At 41.2% G+C, this 21333-nt stretch overlaps 1 protein-coding gene across 4 annotated transcripts in view; it reads left to right on the top strand.

Moving 5' to 3' along the window:
* Positions 1-4885: 4885 nt before the first annotated feature.
* The window catches only part of DOCK3 (dedicator of cytokinesis 3), a 597071-nt gene continuing 580623 nt past the window's right edge, over positions 4886-21333 (top strand). For 2 of the 4 annotated variants that reach the window (XM_081794945.1, XM_081794946.1), the window contains exon 1: positions 4886-5305. In XM_081794945.1, the coding sequence (XP_081651071.1) occupies positions 5269-5305 (37 nt within the window). In that variant the 5' untranslated portion in view covers positions 4886-5268. The remainder of the gene's footprint in view (positions 5306-21333) is intronic. The other 2 variants (XM_078443039.2, XM_078443040.1) reach the window with 2 other exon arrangements.

Here is a 21333-nt window from a genome sequence, read left to right on the forward strand (position 1 = left end):
AGGCATTAAGAACACCAAAAATAATATAGCATGGCACTGTCTTGGGGTAGCTCGAAGTCTTGAGTGGGCAGGGAGTCCTGAAGAGCCTGTGACATATCTGGGGGTACTTCTCACGGTAGAGCTTGATAGACACAGCCCATCCACGAGCACCACATCAGTCCCAGTGGTTGAAATCAGGGAGGTTTTGGGCATTTTTCATTTGAAAATCTTGGTTAATCACAGGGAAACTGCATTTTAATAATATTTTGAATGGGTTGATAAAATAGGAACAGATGGTTAAAGTTTGTCATTTTAGGGAAAATAATGAAATATTGCACTGCTTAATCTGTCTTTTTCACACTCTTCCCTATCCCTTCCCCACCGTGAACATATTCAGATGTAGAAAAATTTAAAGCAAAATACTAATAATATCGTCTTAGTCTCTTAGGTCTCTTTCCTGAAAGGACCCCAACTTTGTCAGCCAGTTCTGTGTTAACCTACTCTGTTAGCCCTTTACTCCAATGTTGCCTCCTGAGAGGAGAGTTCCAAAATGGTGTTGCGTTGGGGTGTTGCTTTTGGGGATGCTTGTGCATCTCTCTGCCATGAAGAAAACTAGCTTTGTAGATGCTCTATTAACCAGAGTAGACTCACTCCTAGAGGATCCCAGTGGGGCAGAGATGAGTTGGGAAACAAATGTTTCTGAGCCTCCTATCCACCTGCCCCTGGGCTGTTTATGTGCATAAGTCCTAGTTGCAAGCACTGCCTGATCAAGAGAGGGCAGAGCTAAGTCTACCATCACCTGTACTTTGCTTAGATTTGCCACCATCATCTGTACTCTGCTTAAATTTGCCTCTATTACCACTGCATTTCTCTGAAAATTTCCCACCATTCTGCTTGGACAGAGTATCCGATGAGATCAACCATGAGAGAAGGAAGCGAATGCTGCTCTTGCACCATGGCCAGAAACTCTTGGGAGACTGAGCATCGTGTACCACTTGCCTACTGCTCACCGACTTCAGTAGCAAGAGCCTGCAGGATGCTCCTGGATAAACATCATCTTTGTGGCCACACATTGTTTTATGAGCTGAGTCATCAGACTGGCTGGCTCCTTAAATACTGCTATCTGATTCTCCAGGCAACAGAAAAAAAAGGGGAGAAGATGTGAAGTGTAGCTCATTGAGCTTTGTAGAAGAGTGCCAGTCTTGTTGTCCGAAAGTGATGGGGGGATTTATCATTATGATGTTTGCTTGTGCTAAAAAATTGATTAACTTAAGTTCTATTTAAGTGAAAAAGATGATGCTGTCTGCATTTCTTGTATGTTATATACACAATGTTTGGTTATGGGCTATTTTTAATAGCCACCAATCTTGAACAACTTCCTGTTGAAGACTTGATTCCTTCTTTAGTCAGCAAGTTGCAATTTATCATCTGAGGTAATGAGTTCAATCCAAAAGTAATAGTGACATGTTAAGTCAAACTGTTTGCACACTTGTTTCTTAAATAGCAAACCATGTTTATATTTTACATAGCTACTCAATAAGATGTCTCAATGAATTTTTTAAATTTAATTTTCTTAAATGTTTATTTATTATCGAGAGACAGAGAGACAGAGCATGAGCATGAGCATGGGAGGGGCAGAGAGAAGGGGAGACACAGAATCTGAAGCAGGCTCTAGGCTCTGAGCTGTCAGAACAGCCTGACACGGGGCTCGAATGCACAAATCGCGAGATCATGACCTAAGCCGAAGTCGACGCTCAACTGACCATCCAGGCGCCCTGATTTTGTTTTTAATTTTAGAGATAGCGACAGAGAGAGAGAGAGAGAGAGCGCAAGGGAGAGGGACAGAGGGAGAGAGAGAGAGAGAGAGAGAGAGAGAAAGAGAGAGAGAGAATCTTAAGCAGTCTCCATGTTCAGCCTAGAGCCCAACACAGGGCTTGATCCCATGACCCTGGAATCACGACCTAGGCCGAAATTAAGAGTCAGATGCTCAACCAGCTGAGCCACCCAGGTGTCCCATCAATGAATTTTTAATTAAAGCCTATATCAAGGAAATTTACTCTTTTTAACTCAAGTTTCTCAATTGGGAGATTTGTGACTTGCTGAAATAAATTTCTCAGTTTTCTTTTCCAACCTACTGCATTATGATCTCAGGTAACATACAGGTAGACCATTCACCCAAGAGTATATGTTGAATTCCTGTTTGATGGTAGGCATTATGATAGTCTCTGTGTGGGGTAAAAATAAACAGAGCAATCTTTGCCACTTAAAAAGGAAACAGATGTTTGTCAATGTGCAAGGCAGACCCATCTGATCTCTTGGAGGAAAGTGGGGTGAGTAGGTGCTACAGGAAAGGCCCTCGTGGGAGAGCAAAATCTCCTTTTGCCAAGGGCTGTTGGGAAGTTTAAGGGAAGAACAGCCCTTGGAGGGTGAGGAGGATCCATGAGTTTCAAGAGAGGAGAATACATGGGTTGAGTGATACTGTATGCAAAGGCCCAGCCAGAGCCAGGGAAGAGTAGCTGCTTGTATCTAGAGTTGGGACACCCCTGGGGACTTCTGGGAGAGCAGTTTCTGGAGGTGACAGGGTCAGAAAACAGATCATCTGAGAGTCAAATGAATTGCATTAAAATAAAGGGATTTGGAGTGGTTGATTATTCTTCACAGTCATCTAGAGGAGGAAGAAAGAAGGAATGGAAGCTGAGGGTACCAACAGGGCAGATGTTGTTGGTACCACAGAAGGAGCCTATGGAACAGAACTGGATGAAAATGGAGGGCAGAGAGCAACAATGGGGCGGGGATCCTAAGAAGGAGCAGGCAGTGAAGCTGGGTGGTGGTGAAAACATAAAGAAGTGGATGGAGAAGAGGGGAAGGCAGGGTGCCAAGGGTCCTGATTTTCAGAGGCAAGTTGAAGGTTGGCTCACATGTTGGGAGGGGTGTGTGTGTGTGGGGGGGGTGCAGTGAGAGTGGACTGACAGTATGAAGAAGGGCTCAGAACAGATGCTGTGGGTATATGAGAGCAGGTGTATATCTCTGCTGAAGACTGATTCTCCATGATGTGCTCTTTTGCTTCAAGAAAACAATCTAAATTTAGTACAAAGAGCAAGACTGTAGGAGTCTGAGATTTATCAGATGCCCCCTTCTCACCTTGGCCCGTTTTCTTTTCCCTTTACCAGTTGGGATTAATGCATTCCCATCCCTGAGCTGAGGTGTGCAGTTGTTGATTGGGAGTATCTTTGTCTGGGGAAGCTGTCATCTAAGATGAATCCAGACTGGGAACAAGAGAGTAAACTTTGGGAAAACCAGTCATTGGGCTCTGAGACTGTGATCATGTACATCAGCCAATGGAGTGGAACTAGGAGATGAAATAAGAGCTTTAAGTTTGTTCGTTCAGAAGGTCTGTATAACTTGGCCCACTTGCTAGATAGCTCCCTTTTTGGGAATGTGGGCTTCATTACATGGTGACATTCCAGGGTGGTCATTGGGCAGGGGTCTTCTGGGAACAGTTAGCTACATAAATAAAGATAACTCCTTTATTATGTTCTTGGACTCCCCCAGCCCCTCAGTGTATGTAGCTCTTGAGAAACTCAATCATTTACAGAATATTTTCCTAGTACAGGAGTGTGCAACCTTCATTGGTGGGAGGAGTGAGTCTATAGGTCAGGATTTGGGGATCTGTGGCAATAATCCAGGTGAGTTTAGTCAGGCCTGGAATGAGTAACTAATCATAAAGGGCATTATGAAGAAAGAACCAATAAGATCTGTTGATTACCAAGATATTGTACTAGTCTTGCTTCCTACTCAACAGGTGCGCATCAGGTGTTAGGTAGGTGCTGAGAGTGACTTTAGCCTGGAGCTTGCCTTTTGGGAGCAGTCTTAATGGGAAAAATAAGGCACAAATGCACACAGCTGGAATCCTAGGCAAAAGAAGGGGAGGATCCAGTCTACTAGCTGCAGGATCTGGGAAGCTTTCCTGGAAGTGATGCACTGATCTGGGCTTGGAAGAGTGTTCAAGGATGTTCAGTCAAGTGAGGAGTGACACCAGGGTTTTGTCTGGTGACAGATGCTGGTGACAGAGATGGATAAATATGCTGGGATTAGGGCTGGGACCACAATGTGATCCAGGTGCAGGTTAAAGAAGTCCTGCAGTTGCCAGGATTATCCTGATCTTTGGAGAATGGTTGAACTAGGGTCACAAGGTGATATTTGCAGAAGTAAGAGGGAACAGATTTTGGGGGGGAGGAAACAAAGGAGGAAAGTTTTGGGACTGAGCCAAAAGTCCAAATAGCCTATAAGGCAGAGACCTAGGAGGAGCAGAGACGGTGCCCAGCGCAGGATCCCAGATCCTAACAAGGAAGGGTTTCCTTACTAAGAAGGCTACTCTGATTGTTCACACTCCAAGAATTTACCGCATAGGACAACTCAGCGAAACAAGAACCAAGGAGGCGGTAGGGCTTCGGCCTAGAAGGCATCCCAGAGACGAAGAGCGAGGGGCAACAGTGCCCCACCTTGTTCTCCCGCGGCGACCCCACCTTTCGGGTCCGGCGATACGCAGGGTGGCTCCCAGGACCTTTCCGGGATGGGCAGTGTCCACACTGTGGGCGACACTGGGATGGGTCTGAAAACGGTATCCTTCCCTCCTCCCTTCTCGATCCTCCCTCTCGGACAGAGTCCCGCGGCAATCTCGCTGTGCCAGGCAGGAAGCACCGGACGCGCAAGCCTCTAGCGGCCTAGGGCCTCCCACCTGTCCAGCCCGCCTCTACCATCACTTGCTACCGCCGAGGGCGGGGGTCCACGGAGGAGCTAGGTCTGACCCCCGCGGGGCCGTCCAATCGCCTCTCGCGGATTTCCCTCCGCTGGCGCGCGACGGCGGCGCGTGAGCTCGCGCGCGGGCTCGGGGGGCGCGAGCCCGGGCAGCGCGAGCCCCCGCGCGCCGGGAGTGGCGCATGCGCGGCCGTCCTGCGAGCCCGCTGAGGCGAGCCGAACCGCGGCGGCGCCGGGAGCAGAACAGCGGAGCTGTGAGGGACCGAGCGGCGGCGCGGGAGCAGCGGCGACGGACAGGTGGAGAGACCTCGCCCGCGCCTCCCGGGACTGCTGGGCCGCTCGCGGGAGCCTCGCGGTTCGGACGTGGCGGCAGCGGCATCCCGGACGGCCTGTGAGGGATGCGCCGCCCACTACCCCGCGCCGCCTGACCGCCCCCGCTTCGGCTTGCGGTGCGCCACAGCCGGGCCCGCGGCCGTCCCCGCCGCGCTGTCGCCCGGCCGCCGCGCCCGCGGGGCCGCGCCCGGCCCGGCCATGTGGACCCCCACGGAGGAGGAGAAATACGGCGTAGGTAGGTGAGGCTCCGGCCTGGCCACAGCAGGGGTCCCAGGGACGCGCCCTTGCTCTGGGCCCCGTAGCGGCCCCGCCTCGATTCGCGCCCGCGCGCTCCCGCCCCTGCCCGCAGGCTGCGCGGCCTCGGCGCGGGGCGGGCGCGGCGGGGGCGGCGGGGGCGGCGGGGCGTGTGGCGCTGGGGTGGGAGCGGGCCTCCGGCAGTGGGGAGGGCGGCAGGGGGCGCTGGCGGTGCGGCCTCGGCAGGTGCGGCGGGCCGGAGGGGCGGGCACGGTGGGCTGGGCCCCTGTGGCAGTGTGAGGTTTCTGGTGTGGGGTACAGGGCAGTTTTACCCAAGAAGCCAAATCCTGAGAGTCTTGTTTTCTCCGCACCCAATCTCAGTTTTAGCGAGTTTCCGCACCTGAGTTGCTGAGCCCGATGACTGTTTATTTTTTTGGACTGGAACCTTTCAAATGGATAAAAAACGTTGACATCATTTTTCCAGCTCAAAATTTTGTAGACATTTGACTGCAAGTGTTTGGTCTGTTTTAATTTGTTCTGCATTCAGTATTAGAAATAATTACTTCACACTGGGAAGTGTTTTTGGACATGTCTCAATGTTACGTTTAGTGTGTGTATATAGTACGGTGTCGTTAAAAACAAAAACACCAACAAACCTGCTTTCAGGTGAGACTGTTATTCATCTTAGAATCCTCTTTTTATCTTACAAGTGTTAAACTCCAGAAGCTAAATGATTCTTGTAACATTAAACTTCTTTAAAAAGAATGAATATTCAGTAATACAAAGGGTTGAATGTTAGTTTTCCTTTTAATAATGCTAGTGTTTTGTGGCAATAACATGATAGAGCTCAGCCACAATGCATTATTGTAAGTCCTGTGCCATCTTATTGGGTTAAAAACAGATTTAAAAGGTTGAGTGTACAGGTTCCCCTACCTCCCAACTTGTAATGGAAAACTATGGATGGGGAAATCTCTCTAAACATAGATTTTTATTTCTCATGTTTTTTTTCACCTCAGCTCAATCAAGATTTAACTCACAGTTCACTACGAAATAACTTAAAAAAAAATTTAATAAGAAATTTATTGTCAAATTGGTTTCCATACAACACCCAGTGCTCATCCCAACAGGTGCCCTCCTCAAATGCCTATCACCCACCCTCCCCTCCTTCCCACCCCCCATCAACTCTCAGTTTATTCTCAGTTTTTAAGAGTCTCTTATGGGAGCGAAATAACTTTTTAAACTGGCAGTAGTAACAAACATTTAGGAATACAATCAGGCAAGTTATGTGAAAATTGAATTTATTGAAATTTAAGGACCTGCAGAGAGATCTTCTATGTTGGTATAAAATCCTGTTTTGAAAGGTAACTTTCCAAAGTTTGCTGTGCTACAATGGCATGATAGTATGCTAGCATGGAAGCGATAAAAGAAGCCCTATTGCTTGAGTCTCTGTTGAGAAGGAATTGGGAAATGATGCAAAGAGCCAGGATTTGCCTCTGGGGACATTTTACCTTTTCTCTTAGTTCTCTAAATACTATATATATATATATATATATATATATATATATATATATATATATATATATTTTCCATGAAATGAAGAGTTGATGGTTTATCTTCTCCATAACTTGCTTTCAGAACTGCTGAACTAGGATAACAAATAATTGATGTGAAAGTGGCACCTAAGTGATAATTCCTTCTGGGAAAGAATCCTTGAGTAGGAGAGTTAGCAGATTTCTGAGTCCTGGCTTCTCTTTACTGGTGTGGTGGGCAAGTTAATATCATTTTCTTAATGTGTAAATTGGGGATAATATTTACCTACAGGGTTGTGAAAATCAAATGAAAGCATACCAGATGCTTCATAAATGTTAATTTCTTCTTTTCCCTGTAGTACTCAGAGTAATAATAATACCAGGTATTTCCTCTGATGTGTTAGTTCTTAGAAAGACACAGTGCAGGGTAATCAAGATAGGCATATGTGAATCTCCAGGCACTAGGATTTGGTGTGTGATTTAATCAGGAAGATGGAATGAAATTCTTGCATTCTTAGGACTGTGGGTTTATCTTTAGAAAAATGGTTATTTCCCGTGGAGAGGACACAGCATTGGGCACAGGAAGGACCTAAATGCTTTGTAAATGAGAGATGTTGTTATTCTGAAGATATTAGCAGTTGTGATTTAGTGTACTTTAGATGCTTTTCCTGCCAAACAAGGCATCTCTTTTCCTACTTTCTCTCACAGCTTTGTTCTACTGTCCCTTCCTCAGTTATGGTCTGAAAGTTCTTGTAGAAATTGTTCAAAACTCAGGGTACATCTCTTTCTGTAAGCACGTTAGGACTCTTAGGCTTTTTATTTAGTAAAATCCGGTTCAGCCTATAAAGTAGCTTAAATGTTATACTTACAATAAGAAAAATAATCAATCAAAAATAGTGTGTTAGCTGCATTATTTAATTGCTAGTTTGAAAATCTATTATCATTATTCCTAGGAGGTAGTATTTTGAGTTTCAGCTTTGATTTTTATGACCATCTTGGAGCATAGGTTTCTATCTCTGCTTGCTTTGCTAATCCATAATCCTTACAGCAAGGAGGGAAAACTTGTACCTACTCCCTACCAATTTGGAGAAACTGCTTGGATGTTAGTGAGGGAAAAAGTCCCCTGTTGCAGCATTGCAAAGGATTTTTTTTCCATTGCAGCTATTCATCTGTATTTGACATTGGTAAGGTGTTTGAGATTCTGTAGAAACATTTTACTTTAGCTTTTGTTTTTTTTTTTTTTAATACAGGAATTCTATACAGGTTACAACATTTTCAAATTATTTGATTTATTCACCTAGAACTAGGTGATAAATGAGCTTCTATTCATTGTAATATTCTGTGGTTGACTTTAGAGGAAGGGGAGAAAACTGTTCTTTTTTGAGGTTTAGTCTTGGGTCAGTCACCATGTTGCTGGGGATTCTTACTTAATGTTATACCATATAGAGTCCCAGAGCAGTTCTAATGTTATCTTCATCATACAGATGAAGAAACTGGATCTCAGAGGTGGTTAGTCCTTTTTTGTCCTTCAACAATTGAATATTCTCTTTATTTTTCTTCTTGGCAATGGGCAATATTTTGTGATACGTTTGGCTTTTTTGCTATCCTTCTTTAGTATTAAAGTGGCTGTTTTTTACTGAACCCGTTAGCCATGTTTTGACTCTTTATGTCTCTTTCCCTCTGAGATTCTGTTTTCCTTTCTGTTGCCATGAATGCTTAGAAAGCCCTGTATCTTTCTATTCTTTACTTTACATTTCCAAGAAGCTTCCTCTTCTAAAATGCATTAGGTGAGAACAGTCCACCTATTTTTGTGAAATAGTTGTCTTTTCCCATATTGATGGCACCCAAACTACCCAATATAGAAACCAAAGATCAAGAAAATACTTTTCTCATCCTCTGACAGCAGCAGCAGCAGCAGCAGCAGCAAACACTGATAACAAAACAAGAATGTTTATAATTAACTTCTAAAATAGAATAGCAGCAAAAGTTTGAATACATATGTACTAGTTTGTCATCTTAGGGCTGGAAGCTTGCCTCAGGTCATTATCTTGTTTATTCTGCTGTCATAAGGTAATTTTTTTTTAATAACTCAGGGCATTTGTTGTTTATTTCCTAATCCACACTTAGTAAATAAACCATGACAGTTTTTCCTCATCACCAACCAGAATACCTGATATTTTAGTTTTGTAATGTTATATTTATTTTTATCTTGTATAAAAAGTAATTCATATTTTCTGCCTTACTTTTACCAGATTTCCTTTTGCTTGATTTTTCCCAGATAGAACAAAAAAACACTTTTAAAAAAAAGCCCTGGGTCCTTAAAAGAAATTTACCTTGTAAAGATCCTGTGGTGCAGAGGCATCTGAAGGCGGAGAAGGAATAGGTTGATGAAACCAGATTGGAAAGAACCAGTGATCACAAAATTTCACTAAATCTGTTGGTAAATAGGCTAAAATAGGCTACAGTTCAGCGAAATAGTGCAAAGGCAGTGGGCTTTTTAGTTACTTGTTCCATGAGGGAATCCCAGTGTTTGAAACCTCTGTAAGGGCCCCATACCTCTCAGAGGTAAAGGCATCTACTAGGGATAGAGAATATATCATATACCCAGGACTTTATTTTGTTTTAAAAAATGAGGATGTGCTTGATGTTTTATGATTGGGGTTTAGTTTTTACAGGGAGCTTCCACATTATGATTCTACTTGAGCCTTACACCATAATATGTCCTCTTCCCTCTTTTTGAAACAGGTGGGAAAGAAACTTTAGCTGAGAGGAGTTAGGGACTGATCTAGGGAATTTAAGTCAGTTAGTGCTGAGTTGAGATTTGAACGTAGAACTTTGGGAGTCTAAGCCACAGCTTCTTTTATTACATCATGTTGCTTCTGAAAGGACTTTGTCAGTAGTGTATATCTGTGGCTCAAAAGATAAGGCATTCTTGTGGTGCCTGAGTGGCTCAGTCAGTTAAGTGTCTGACTTTGGCTCAGGTCACGATCTCACAGTTCGTGGGTTGGAGCCCATGTCGGGCTCTGTGCTGACAGCTCAGAGCCTGGAGCCTGCTTCAGATTCTGTGTCTCCCTCTCTCTGCCCCTCCCCTGCTTGCGTGCGCGCGCGCTCTCTCTCTCTCTCTCTCTCTCTCAAAAATAAATAAACATTAAAAAAAAAGACTACATAGTATTTATTGTTCTTCTAATTGTAAAGATTTGCATTGGTAATGAATACACATTTAGGACATGACAAGTCAGAAGCACGTTTTTAAAGAGCTCTGAAGGATATGTTCGCTTTTTTAAAGACACTATTAGCTGAGAGGAAAGAAGTTGAGTTTGGCAAATATTTATTGAGTGCCTTTTCAAACCAAGAGGTCTTTTTTTTTTTTTTTAAATTTTTTTAACGTTTATTTAAAAAACATTTTTTTTAATGTTTATTTATTTTTGAGACAGAGAGAGACACAGCATGAGCAGGGAAGGGGCAGAGAGAGAGGGAGACACGGAATGTGAAGCAGGCTCCAGGCTCTGTCAGCACAGAGCCCGACGCGGGGCTCAAACTCACGAACTGTGAGATTGTGACCTGAGCCGAAGTTGGACGCTTAACCGACTGAGCCACCCAGGTGCCCCTAACGTTTATTTATTTTTTAGAGAAAGACAGAGTATGAATAGGGGAGGGTCAGAAAGAGAGGGAGACACAGAATCTGAAACAGGCTCCAGGCTCTGAGCTGTCAGCACAGAGCCCGATGTGGGCCTCGAACTCACAGACCGCGAGATCATGACCTGAGCTGAAGTCGGACACTTAACCGACTGAGCCACGCAGGTGCCCCAACATTTAAAAAAATACATTTTTTTGGGGCGCCTGGGTGGCTCAGTCGGTTAAGCGTCCGACTTCAGCTCAGGTCATGATCTCACGGTCTGTGGGTTCGTGCCCCGCATCGGGCTCTGGGCTGGTGGCTCAGAGCCTGGAGCCTGCTTCCGATTCTGTGTCTCCCTCTCTCTCTGCCCCTCCCCCGTTCATGCTCTGTCTCTCTCTGTCTCAAAAATAAATAAAACGTTAAAAAAAAAAAAATTTTTTAAAAAAAAATACATTTTTTTAAATGTTTTATTTATTTTTGAGAGAGACAGAGTGCAAGCAGGGGAGGGGCAGAGAGAGAGGGAGACACAGAATTGGAAGTAGGCTCCAGGCTCCGAGCTGTCAGCATAGAGCCTGATGTGGGGCTTGAACTCACAGACCATGAGATCATGACATGAGCTGAAGTTGGATGCTTAACCGACTGAGCCACCCAGGTGCCCTACCACTTAATAGAAAAGTCACTATGCAACAATATTCTGTAGTCTATTCAAATATTACAGTTCATTTTATCATGCAGTGTTAAGGGGCGCCTGTGTGGCTCAGTCTGTTGAGTGTCTGACTTCGGCTCAGGTCATGATCTTGCGGTTGATGAGTTCGAGCCCTGCCTCGGGCTCTGTGCTGACAGCTCAGAGCATGGAGCCTGCTTCAGATTCTGTGTCTCCTCTTTCTCAGCCGCTCCCCTGCTCATGCTCTGTCTCTCTCTGTCGCAAAAATAAGTAAACATTAAACAAAAATTATCATGCAGTGTTAAAAGAGAATGTGCTTTAGAAACATTAAACTAAATTGTAAACGTGACACCTTTATCTGTTTAGCAATTTTAGACATATTTGGAAACGTAACAGTCTCAAGATAATGGTCATTGAAGTTAGAGGTTGAAAGTACTTTATATATATTCATACCATATTTTTACATTGGTGCTAATTTTTATTTTTAATAGTTTGTATTTTGAATCTTTCTTTTGAAATCTGTGTCTTTATTCTTGATGATAAGAATGATCTGAAATTATTCCCAGTGTGTAAGCATTATTGGATATGCTATATTAGGGTTTTAATTCTAACATTATGCTTTTACTCTAATGAACAAACCTGTTTATGATTTTGCTCTCGACTCTTGCATAACCCCTTTTGACACATTTTGTATGGAAAAGCAAGATTTTTTTTTCACATAAAGCCTCAAGGAACTTAAAAAAGTCTTCAAAAATACATTGCCATATTATTTTAGCTGTGGTCCAGGTACTTGCAGTTGATTTGCTATATCACACAGTAGGATACTCTAGTAGAAATAATTACTATGTTGGGAAATGTCATTCAGAAGCTTCCTGTTTTCCTACTTTTCTGCAGTGGAATAAAATCTCAGCCTCCTGCTTCCATCTGTTTCTCCTTCTCTCTTCGAAACTCATTCATGAGCTCTTACTCACTGGTGAGTGAGAACCAAAACTGATGGAAGAATTAGTGTATGATGAATGCAGAACTTTGTATTATAGACTTAGTAACATACCTCAGATAGATGTGCATTTGGCCTTTATTCAGATTCATCTAGTGAAAAGCCCTAACCACTTTTCGGGACAGCCCTATTTTATTGTTTCGAGAGCTGTAATTCGAACATTCTTCCTTACTGAATAGACTCCCTATAATTTCTTAGAAGTCTGTGTTCTGTGCCTATATTTAAATAATTTGCCTCATAGCCCTTCAGTAGTTTATAACATTTTAGAATTGTAAGGCATTTTAGAGATACATGGGTTTCAGGCTCTAGAACTAAGTAAGTCTAGTTGGAATAGCTGACATTCATTAAGTGTTTACCACATGCCTAGCACTTTCATGTTATGGCTCAAATTTGCTTTTCAGCCTCATCTGCTGACCTACTGGTACTTTATAATTTAGTGGAACTGAACTTTCACCAAGTCTTTCAATCTCGACTTAATTACACTAGTGCTGTCATGTGCCAGGACTATTTGTCACCCATTAAGTACTTGTTATTTACTGCATCATGTCTCATTCATATTATTCCTTTTATGTGGGGTCTTTTACCTCCTCCATCTCTCAGAGTTTTTCCTGCCTAGCTAGGCTCCTTTCATATATTGTTATCTTTGTAAATCTTTTTAGACCCTTGACCCTCTCTTTCTCCAATTAGATAGATTTTGTTCTTTTAAGTTCATAAAACTTTGTACCTTATAGTGGTATATTTATTTTGTCCTCTTCCACTAGACTAATGTGTTTCCAATTTTTTACTATGCCCTACAATAAGAAGTACATTTAAAGTTGCTATCTCTGGGGTGCCTGGGTGGCTGTAGGTTCGGCTAAGTATTTCAGTTCAGGTAATGATCTCGCTGCTCGTGGGTTTGAGCCCCACATCGGGCTCTGTGCTGACAGCTTTGAGTCTGGAGCCTGCTTTGGATTCTGTCTCCCTCTCTGTCCCTGCACTTATGCTCTGTCTCTCTCTCAAAAATAAATAAACATTAAAAACAAAATTGCTATCTCTTGTGTGTGTATCTACACATACATAGACTTGTATACACATATATGAAAAAGTTAAAAGTTTTATGATATAGTACTGTGTACTTTGTACAGTGTACTCTGATATTTTCTGTTAAGTGAGAAGTATTGGTGGCAGCTCACTCAATGGATCTTGTGACCCATGGTTAAAAAAAAACACTGCTTTAGGCTATAAACTCTTAAAAGTAGGGATTGTGCCAAATTTATCTTTGTATTCTTGGCAGATATAACTCAGTGCCAGGCATGTAGAAGGTTTTAAAGCTTGATTTTTGGACTTTTGAGCTACCATCTCACACTAATTACTCATACTGAAGTTATAGCAATTAAAACCTAGATTTTATTTTACATGAACTGAAGTCAAGTCTCTTCCATCCTGAACTTGTACGATTGGTAATAAATATAAATGTAAAATTATTAGTTTTATTTAAAAAAGATTTTATATTTATTTCCATTACATTTCATCAAAGGGGAGCATATTTGATTTACCCCTATTGGTCCTAAGTTGGTAGGGGGCTAAACGTATTTGGCTCAGCAGTACAGCCTGTCAGGTCTTTTTGAAGTTTGAATTTTCAATGTCACATATTATTTTTTCTTTGAACCTTTATCTACCCAATTGACAAATTTGTTTTCTTTTTCCAAGTGGTTGGTAAAAGGGTTGAACAGAATCAGAAAAAAATGTTATCTAGTGGGAAATGTCTAGTTTATAGACAAATATATTTTGCTATTTTGAACACAAATAATCTGAATGACTTATTGACATTTTATGAAATTGCCAGCTGTGCCACTTTTGTGAACCTATTCGTGTTTGGGATTAGGGTGGGCTCATAGCCAGATTGTGGTTCATAACCAAGGGGGAAAAGATGTTGCTAAAGAGGTCTGTGTGGCCTTATATTTAAGTGTGGAGAACAAAGAAATTATAGCACTAGAAAGATGTTAAGTCCATTTTCATCTTCTGTATGAAATTTCATGTACATTTCATGTACAGGAGGAAGGGTGGCCCCAAACTTTTCTTGAGTTTTGTTTTTGATATTCTCTTCACATTCCCTATACTCTAGATATGCTGGACAACTCATCCTTTTTCCAGACAGGTTTATAACTGTCCTACCTTTGTCACTTTGCTTAGATTCTTATACTATGACAGGAATGCAATGATTACCTTTCTCTGCCTGGGAAATGGCAACTTAAAAAGCTCAAATGTCATCCCTTTGATGCCTTCCCAGCTCTGCCGGATATAAATAAGCACTGTTGCTTGCTCCTACAGCAGTTGGTACCAACCTTTGGTATGGCACTTATCCCTTTAGATGCTTAATTACATCTCTTTACCTTGGGGAATTAAGCTTCTCTAGGACAAGGGACTTTATCTTCATGTTTGTAACCCCAGGACCTAGCAAATAGTGAGTGATCAATAAATGCTTAATTAGGATTCCAATCTAGTGAAGAATTTTATTTTGCTTTGTTAATCCTTATAGTATTTTATTTTTTTCCCAGTAAAAACTTTTAGTTTTATTAAATAATAGTTAAGAAAATCTATGCCAAATGGAGCTATGTTTTAAGTAGTGCTATGTTTTAAGTCAAATGCTATGAATCATTACCTTTCACTGATCAAGTGACCTTCAAGGTGTTTTACCTCTACAGAAGCCTTCTCCTTAGTTCTATAAACTCACAGTATGTCCAGGATTGTTTATATAAAACTAAACCTTAATGAAAAATAGTTTCTTTCCTCTCTTAATATTCTTTTTTAAAAAATAATTTACATCCAAATTAGTTAGCGTATAGTGCAACAATGATTTCAGGAGTAGATTCCTTAGTGCCCCTTACCTATTTAGCCCATCCCCCTTCCCACAACCCCTCCAGTAACCCTCAGTTTGTTCTCCATATTTATGAGTCTCTTATGTTTTGTCCCCCTCCCTGTTTTTATATTATTTTTGTTTCCCTTCCCTTATGTTCATCTGTTTTGTCTCTTGAAGACCTCATATGAGTGAAATCATATGATATTTGTCTTTCTCTGACTGACTAATTTCACTTAGCATAATACCCTCCAATTCCATCCACATAGTTGAAAATGGCAAGATTTCATTCTTTTTGATTGCCGAGTAATACTCCATTGTATGTATGTATGTATGTGTATGTATGTATGTGTGTATATATATATATATATATATATATATATATACACACACATGTATATACACACACACACACACACACACACACACACACACGCCACATCTTCTTTATCCATTCATCCGTCGATGGACATTGGGCTCTTTCCATACTTTGGCTGTTGTTGATAGTGCTGCTATAAACATTGGGGTGCATGTGTCCTTTCGAAACAGCACACCTGTATCCCTTGGGTAAACACCTGTTAGTGCAATTGCTGGGTCGTAGGGTAGTTCTATTTTTAGTTTTTTGAGGAACCTCCATACTGTTTTCCAGAGTGTCTGCACCAGCTTGCATTCCCAATCCTGATAGTACTTTTTTTTATTTTTTTATTTTTATTTTTTAATTTTTTTCAATATATGAAATTTATTGTCAAATTGGTTTCCGTACAACACCCAGTGCTCATCCCAAAAGGTGCCCTCCTCAATACCCATCACCCACCCTCCCCTCCCTCCCACCCCCTATCAACCCTCAGTTTGTTCTCAGTTTTTAAGAGTCTCTTATGCTTTGGCTCTCTCTCCCACTCTAACCTCTTTTTTTTCTTTTTTTTTTTTTCCTTCCCCTCCCCCATAGGTTTCTGTTAAGTTTCTCAGGATCCACATAAGAGTGAAACCATATGGTATCTGTCTTTCTCTGTATGGCTTAATTCACTTAGCATCACACTCTCCAGTTCCATCCACGTTGCTACAAAGGGCCATATTTCATTCTTTCTCATTGCCACGTAGCACTCCATTGTGTATATAAACCACAATTTCTTTATCCATTCATCAGTTGATGGACATTTAGGCTCTTTCCATAATTTGGCTATTGTTGAGAGTGCTGCTATAAACATTGGGGTACAAGTGCCCCTATGCATCCTGATAGTATTTTAATTTTTTTTTTTAACGTTTATTTATTTTTGAGACAGAGAGAGACAGAGCATGAACGGGGGAGGGGCAAAGAGAGAGGGAGACACAGAATTGGAAGCAGGCTCCAGGCTCTGAGCCATCAGCCCAGAGCCTGATGCGGGGCTCGAACTCACGGACCGCGAGATCGTGACCTGAGCCGAAGTCGGACACCTAACCGACTGAGCCACCCAGGCGCCCCGTCCTGATAGTATTTTAAAAGTCAAGCTCTAAATCTGATAATATTTAGTTGTTAGAATTTTGTGCCATCATGAATACACTTTTTTCCCCTCTTAGCCTTTCTATTTCTTGAGCCTGTTAGGAAGGTTTACTGCTGAGTTCAAATGACTGACTTTGGGTGGCAGCCTTAGAATTCCAGTATGAATCCATTTCACCTAGAATTTCACAGTTATCACAACAATGATTCAGAAGTCTTGTAGCAGGTAATTGGGTGTAGTTTGAAATTACCCCAACAATTCTTCTTTCATTTGACACCTTTGGGGAAGCTGTGTTTTGGATGAGTGACTTTTCTAGAGAACTCAAGGTTAATAAACCTTTAAAAGCACCAAGAAAAGATTTTGTCTTTTTGTTGTTGTTGTTGGAATTTTTTTCTGAAATGTAATGTATTCTTCCCTGTATTGTGAATTCAGTATGTGGAATACATTTAAGCTTTCTCTTTTTCTGTGTAATAATTTTCCTTTTGAGTACATTATATATGTATGTTCATTAGAGAAATGTCAGTAAATATAGAAAAATACACACAAAAAGAAAATAAGGATGATATCTTACTTTTGGTACCCACACATAATCCCTCTCAACATATTAGTGTATCTTTCTAGTCTTTTTCTATAAACACATTTAAGTAGACATTTTTAAATAAATTTAAGGCCATACTGTATATATTGTCCTATAATCTTTTATTTTAAATGTATTATACTATGAACCTTTTCTTATGTCTGGCATGTTCATTGTTTTAATGACTGCTGTTCCATAATATGGATATACTATAATTTACCTAGCCTCCTACTTCTAAACAGTTGGTTGCTTGAAACTAACTATTGCCAGGACAGTGAGGGTTCTTATTTCTCTGTACCCTTGTCACCTTAGGACATTATTTCCTCCACAGATTTGCGTTTTTCAAAAATTCAAAATTGATACATGCTTGAAAGGAATAAATCTTTAAGCATTGCAAAAATAAAGTGTTCCCTATTGCCAGTTCAACTTCTTGGGCATCAGTTATTTAACTGAACTTTCTGACTATTTGATATTATTAATAGAAACAAATGATTATGATGCTAATGCAGTGATACTTGTTTACTTCCTCACTGAAATCCCTAATTCTACTTAGTGATTCTCTTGTTTGCTCCTTTTCTCATCTGATTGTGATGCTCTTAGGGAATTTGGGGTGATATGTGGGACTCTGACTCACTATCAATGACTTGAAATATGTATTTAATTTTTTTTGTATCTCTGTACATTCCTTTTCTTGGTAGATACTTTGAGTATTATCCTTTTCTTTTTCTTACTGGTTAGCCACTCATTGCTGTTCTGTTTCTGTCCCCAGCTATACACTTGCAAGCTAGAACTGAATTGAACTTGTTCAAGGGAAATTGGGTAATCAACTGTGTGAAGAACTAAAGTGGCTTCTCTCTTTTTTGGAGTGAGATTCAGTGCCTTTATGATAGATTCAGTCCTGCTGAAAGAACTTTCTGACTCATGGTCAAGATGGGGCTCTATAGGAAGGCTCATCTTTGGAACAGAGGCAGTGCTGTGAGAGTGACAGAACCTGATGCATATTTGGTCTGTGCAGAGGGCACTTTCCCTGTGAATGGCTGTTATAGACATGACATGACCTGGTAGTGCTGCAACCATTTTGTTGTCATGAGGAGAGCCAGGAAGGAGGGGTTTTGTTTTACTTTTAGGTCTGGGAAAGGGATTAAAAAGCATTATGGTTTGAGGGAAGGAACCTTTGGAAAATAAAATCTTTTGATACATTTAAACATTGAAATATTAAACAATTTTTAAATGTTTATTTTTATTATTTTTTAATATGAAATTTATTGTCAAATTGGTTTCCATACAACACCCAGTGCTCATCCCAACAGGTGTCCTCCTCAATGCCCATCACCCATCCCCCCCCTCCCTCCCACCCCCCATCAACCCTCAGTTTATTCTTAGTTTTTAAGAGTCTCTTATGGTTTATTTATTTTTGAGAGAGAGAGAGAGAGAAAGACAGCATGAGCAGGGGAGGGCGGAGAGGGAGGAAGACAAAGAATCCAGAACAGGCTCCAGGCTCTGAGCTGTTTGCACAGAGCCTGATGTGGGGCTCTGTACCATGAGATCATGACCTGAGTCGAAGTTGGATGCTCAATGGACTGAGCCACCCAGGCGCATATTGAACATATTGAAATATTTAAGCTCTAATGAGACAGTGGTATATGACTATAAGTAATGATACTGTGTTTGTCCCACAGAGCACTCATTGTTTTTATTGATTTGCTTTCTCAGATGCTGTAGCAGGTTTCTGTGTTAGTAATGATCTATTTTTTTTATTTTTATTTTTAAAATTTTTTTTTAACTTTTATTTATTTTTGAGACAGAGAGAGACAGAGCATGAATGGGGGAGGGGCAGAGAGAGAGGGAAACACAGAATCGGAAGCAGGCTCCGGGCTCTGAGCCATCAGCCCAGAGCCCGACGCGGGGCTCAAACTCATGGACCGCGAGATCGTGACCTGAGCTGAAGTCGGCCGCTTAACCGACTGAGCCACCCAGGCGCCCCAGTAATGATCTATTTTAATTGGTCAATTCTTCACCTCAATATTTAAAAATTATTTTTATTATGGTAAAATACATTTTACTCATTTTAAGTGTACAATTCAGTGTCATTAAATACATATAAGTTGTTGTATAATCATCACTATTCTTTATTTCCAGAACTTTTTGATCATCTCAAACAGAAAGTCTATACCTCTTCCTACATCTCTTGGAAAACTTTATTTTACTTTGTGTCTCCATGAATTGGACTATTCCAGAAACTTTATATAAATAGAATCATACAGTATTTGTCCTTTTGTTCCTGGCTTATGTTACTTACAGCATAAGGTTTTCAAGGTTCATTTGTGTTGTAGCATATTTCAGAATTTAATTTCTTTTTATGACTGAAAAATATTCCATTTTATGTGTATATATGACTTTTTTTATCCATTCATCTGTTGATGTACAATTGGGTTGTTTCCATCTTTTGGCTCTTGTGAATAAAGCTGCTGTATGAACACTGGTGTGTAAGAACACTTAGTGTGCAGGAAGAGTCCTTTTCTTTTTTTTAATATTTGTTTTTGATAGCGAGAGAGAGAGTGCACACATGCATGTGCACAAATTGGGGAGGGGCAGGGAGAGAGGGAGGGAGACAGAGGATCTGAAGCAGGCTCTGCGCTGACAGCAGAGAGCCAGATGTGGGACTCAAACTCATGAACTGCTAGATCATGACCTGAGCTGAAGTTGGATGCTTAACCCAGGTGCCCCTTGAATCCTTATTTTCAATTCCCTTGGGTATGTACCTAGGCTTGGAATTGCTGGATCAAATAGTAATTCCATGTTTAACTTTTTGAGAAATTGCCAAACTGTTTTCCACACCAGCTATGCCATTTTACGTTACTAGCAGCAGTGTGTGAGGGTTCCACATCTCTACCAACATTTCTTTTTTAAAAAAAATTTATTTATTTAAATTCAAGTCTGTTAACATACAGTGTAGTATTGGTTTCAAGAGTAGAACCCAGTGATTCATCACTTACATATAATACCCAGTGCTCATCTCAACAAGTGTCCTCCCTAATGTCCATCACCCACCTAGCCCATCCCCCCATCCAGCTCCCTTCCAGCAACCCTCAGTTTGTTCTCTGTGGTTAAGAGTCTCTTACGGTTTGCTTCCCTCTCTCTTTTTCTTTTTTATCTTATTTTTCCTTCCCTTCCCCTATGTTCATCTGTTCTGTTTCTTAAATTCCACATGTGAGTGAAATTATATGATAATTTGTCTTTCTCTGACTTATTTTGCTTAGCATACTACACTCTGGTTCCATCAACATTGTTTCAAATGGCAGGGTTTCATTCTTTTTGATTGCTGAATAGTATCCCATTGTATATATATATACCACGTCTTCCTTTTTTTAAAATTTTATTTTTAATTAAAAATTTTTAAATATTTTTATTTATTTTTGAGAGAGAGACAGAATGCAAGTAGGTTAGGGGCAGAGAGAGAGGGAGACACAGAATCTGAAGCAGGTTCCAGGCTCTGAGCTGTCAGCACAGAGCCTGATGCGGGGCTTGAACCCACGAACCGTGAGATCATGACCTGAGCTGAAGTCAGGCGCTCAACCGACTGAGCCACCCAGGCGCCCCTATTTTTTAAAATTTACATCCAAATTAGTTAGCATATAATGCGACAATGATTTCAGGAGTAGATTCCTTAGTGCCCCTTACCCATTTAGCCCATCCCCCTTCCACAACCCCTCCAGCAACCCTCAGTGTTCTCCATATTTATGAGTCTCTTCTGTTTTGTCCTCCTCCCTATTTTTATATTATTTTTGTTTCCCTTTCCTTATGTTCATCTGTTTTGTCTCTTAAAGTTCTCATATGAGTGAAGTCATATGATTTTTGTCTTTCTCTGACTAATTTCACTTAGCATAATACCCTCCAATTCCATCGATGTAGTTGCAAATGGCAAGATTTCATTCTTTTTGATTGCCGAGTAATACTCCATTGTGTGTGTGTGTGTGTGTGTGTGTGTGTGTGTGTATACACACACAACACATTTTCTTTATCCATTCATCCATCAATGGACATTTGGGCTCTTTCCATACTTTGGCTATTGTTGATAGTGCTGCTATAAACATGGGGGTGTGTGTGTCCCTTCGAAACAGCACACCTGTCTCCTGTACCACGTCTTCTGTATCCATTCATCAGTCAATGGACATCTGAATTCTTTCCATAATTGGGCTATTGTTGATAGTGCTGCTGTAAACATTGGGGTGCCTGTGTCCCTTCGAGTCAGCATTTTTGTATACTTTAGATAAATCTATTTTTTATTTTTTGAGGAACCTCCATACTGTTTTCTAGAGCAGCTACACCAGTTTG

The sequence above is a fragment of the Panthera onca genome, chromosome A2 (genome assembly GCF_046562875.1).
Source record: "Panthera onca isolate mPanOnc1 chromosome A2, mPanOnc1 haplotype 2, whole genome shotgun sequence".
Classification (NCBI taxonomy): Eukaryota; Metazoa; Chordata; class Mammalia; order Carnivora; family Felidae; genus Panthera; species Panthera onca.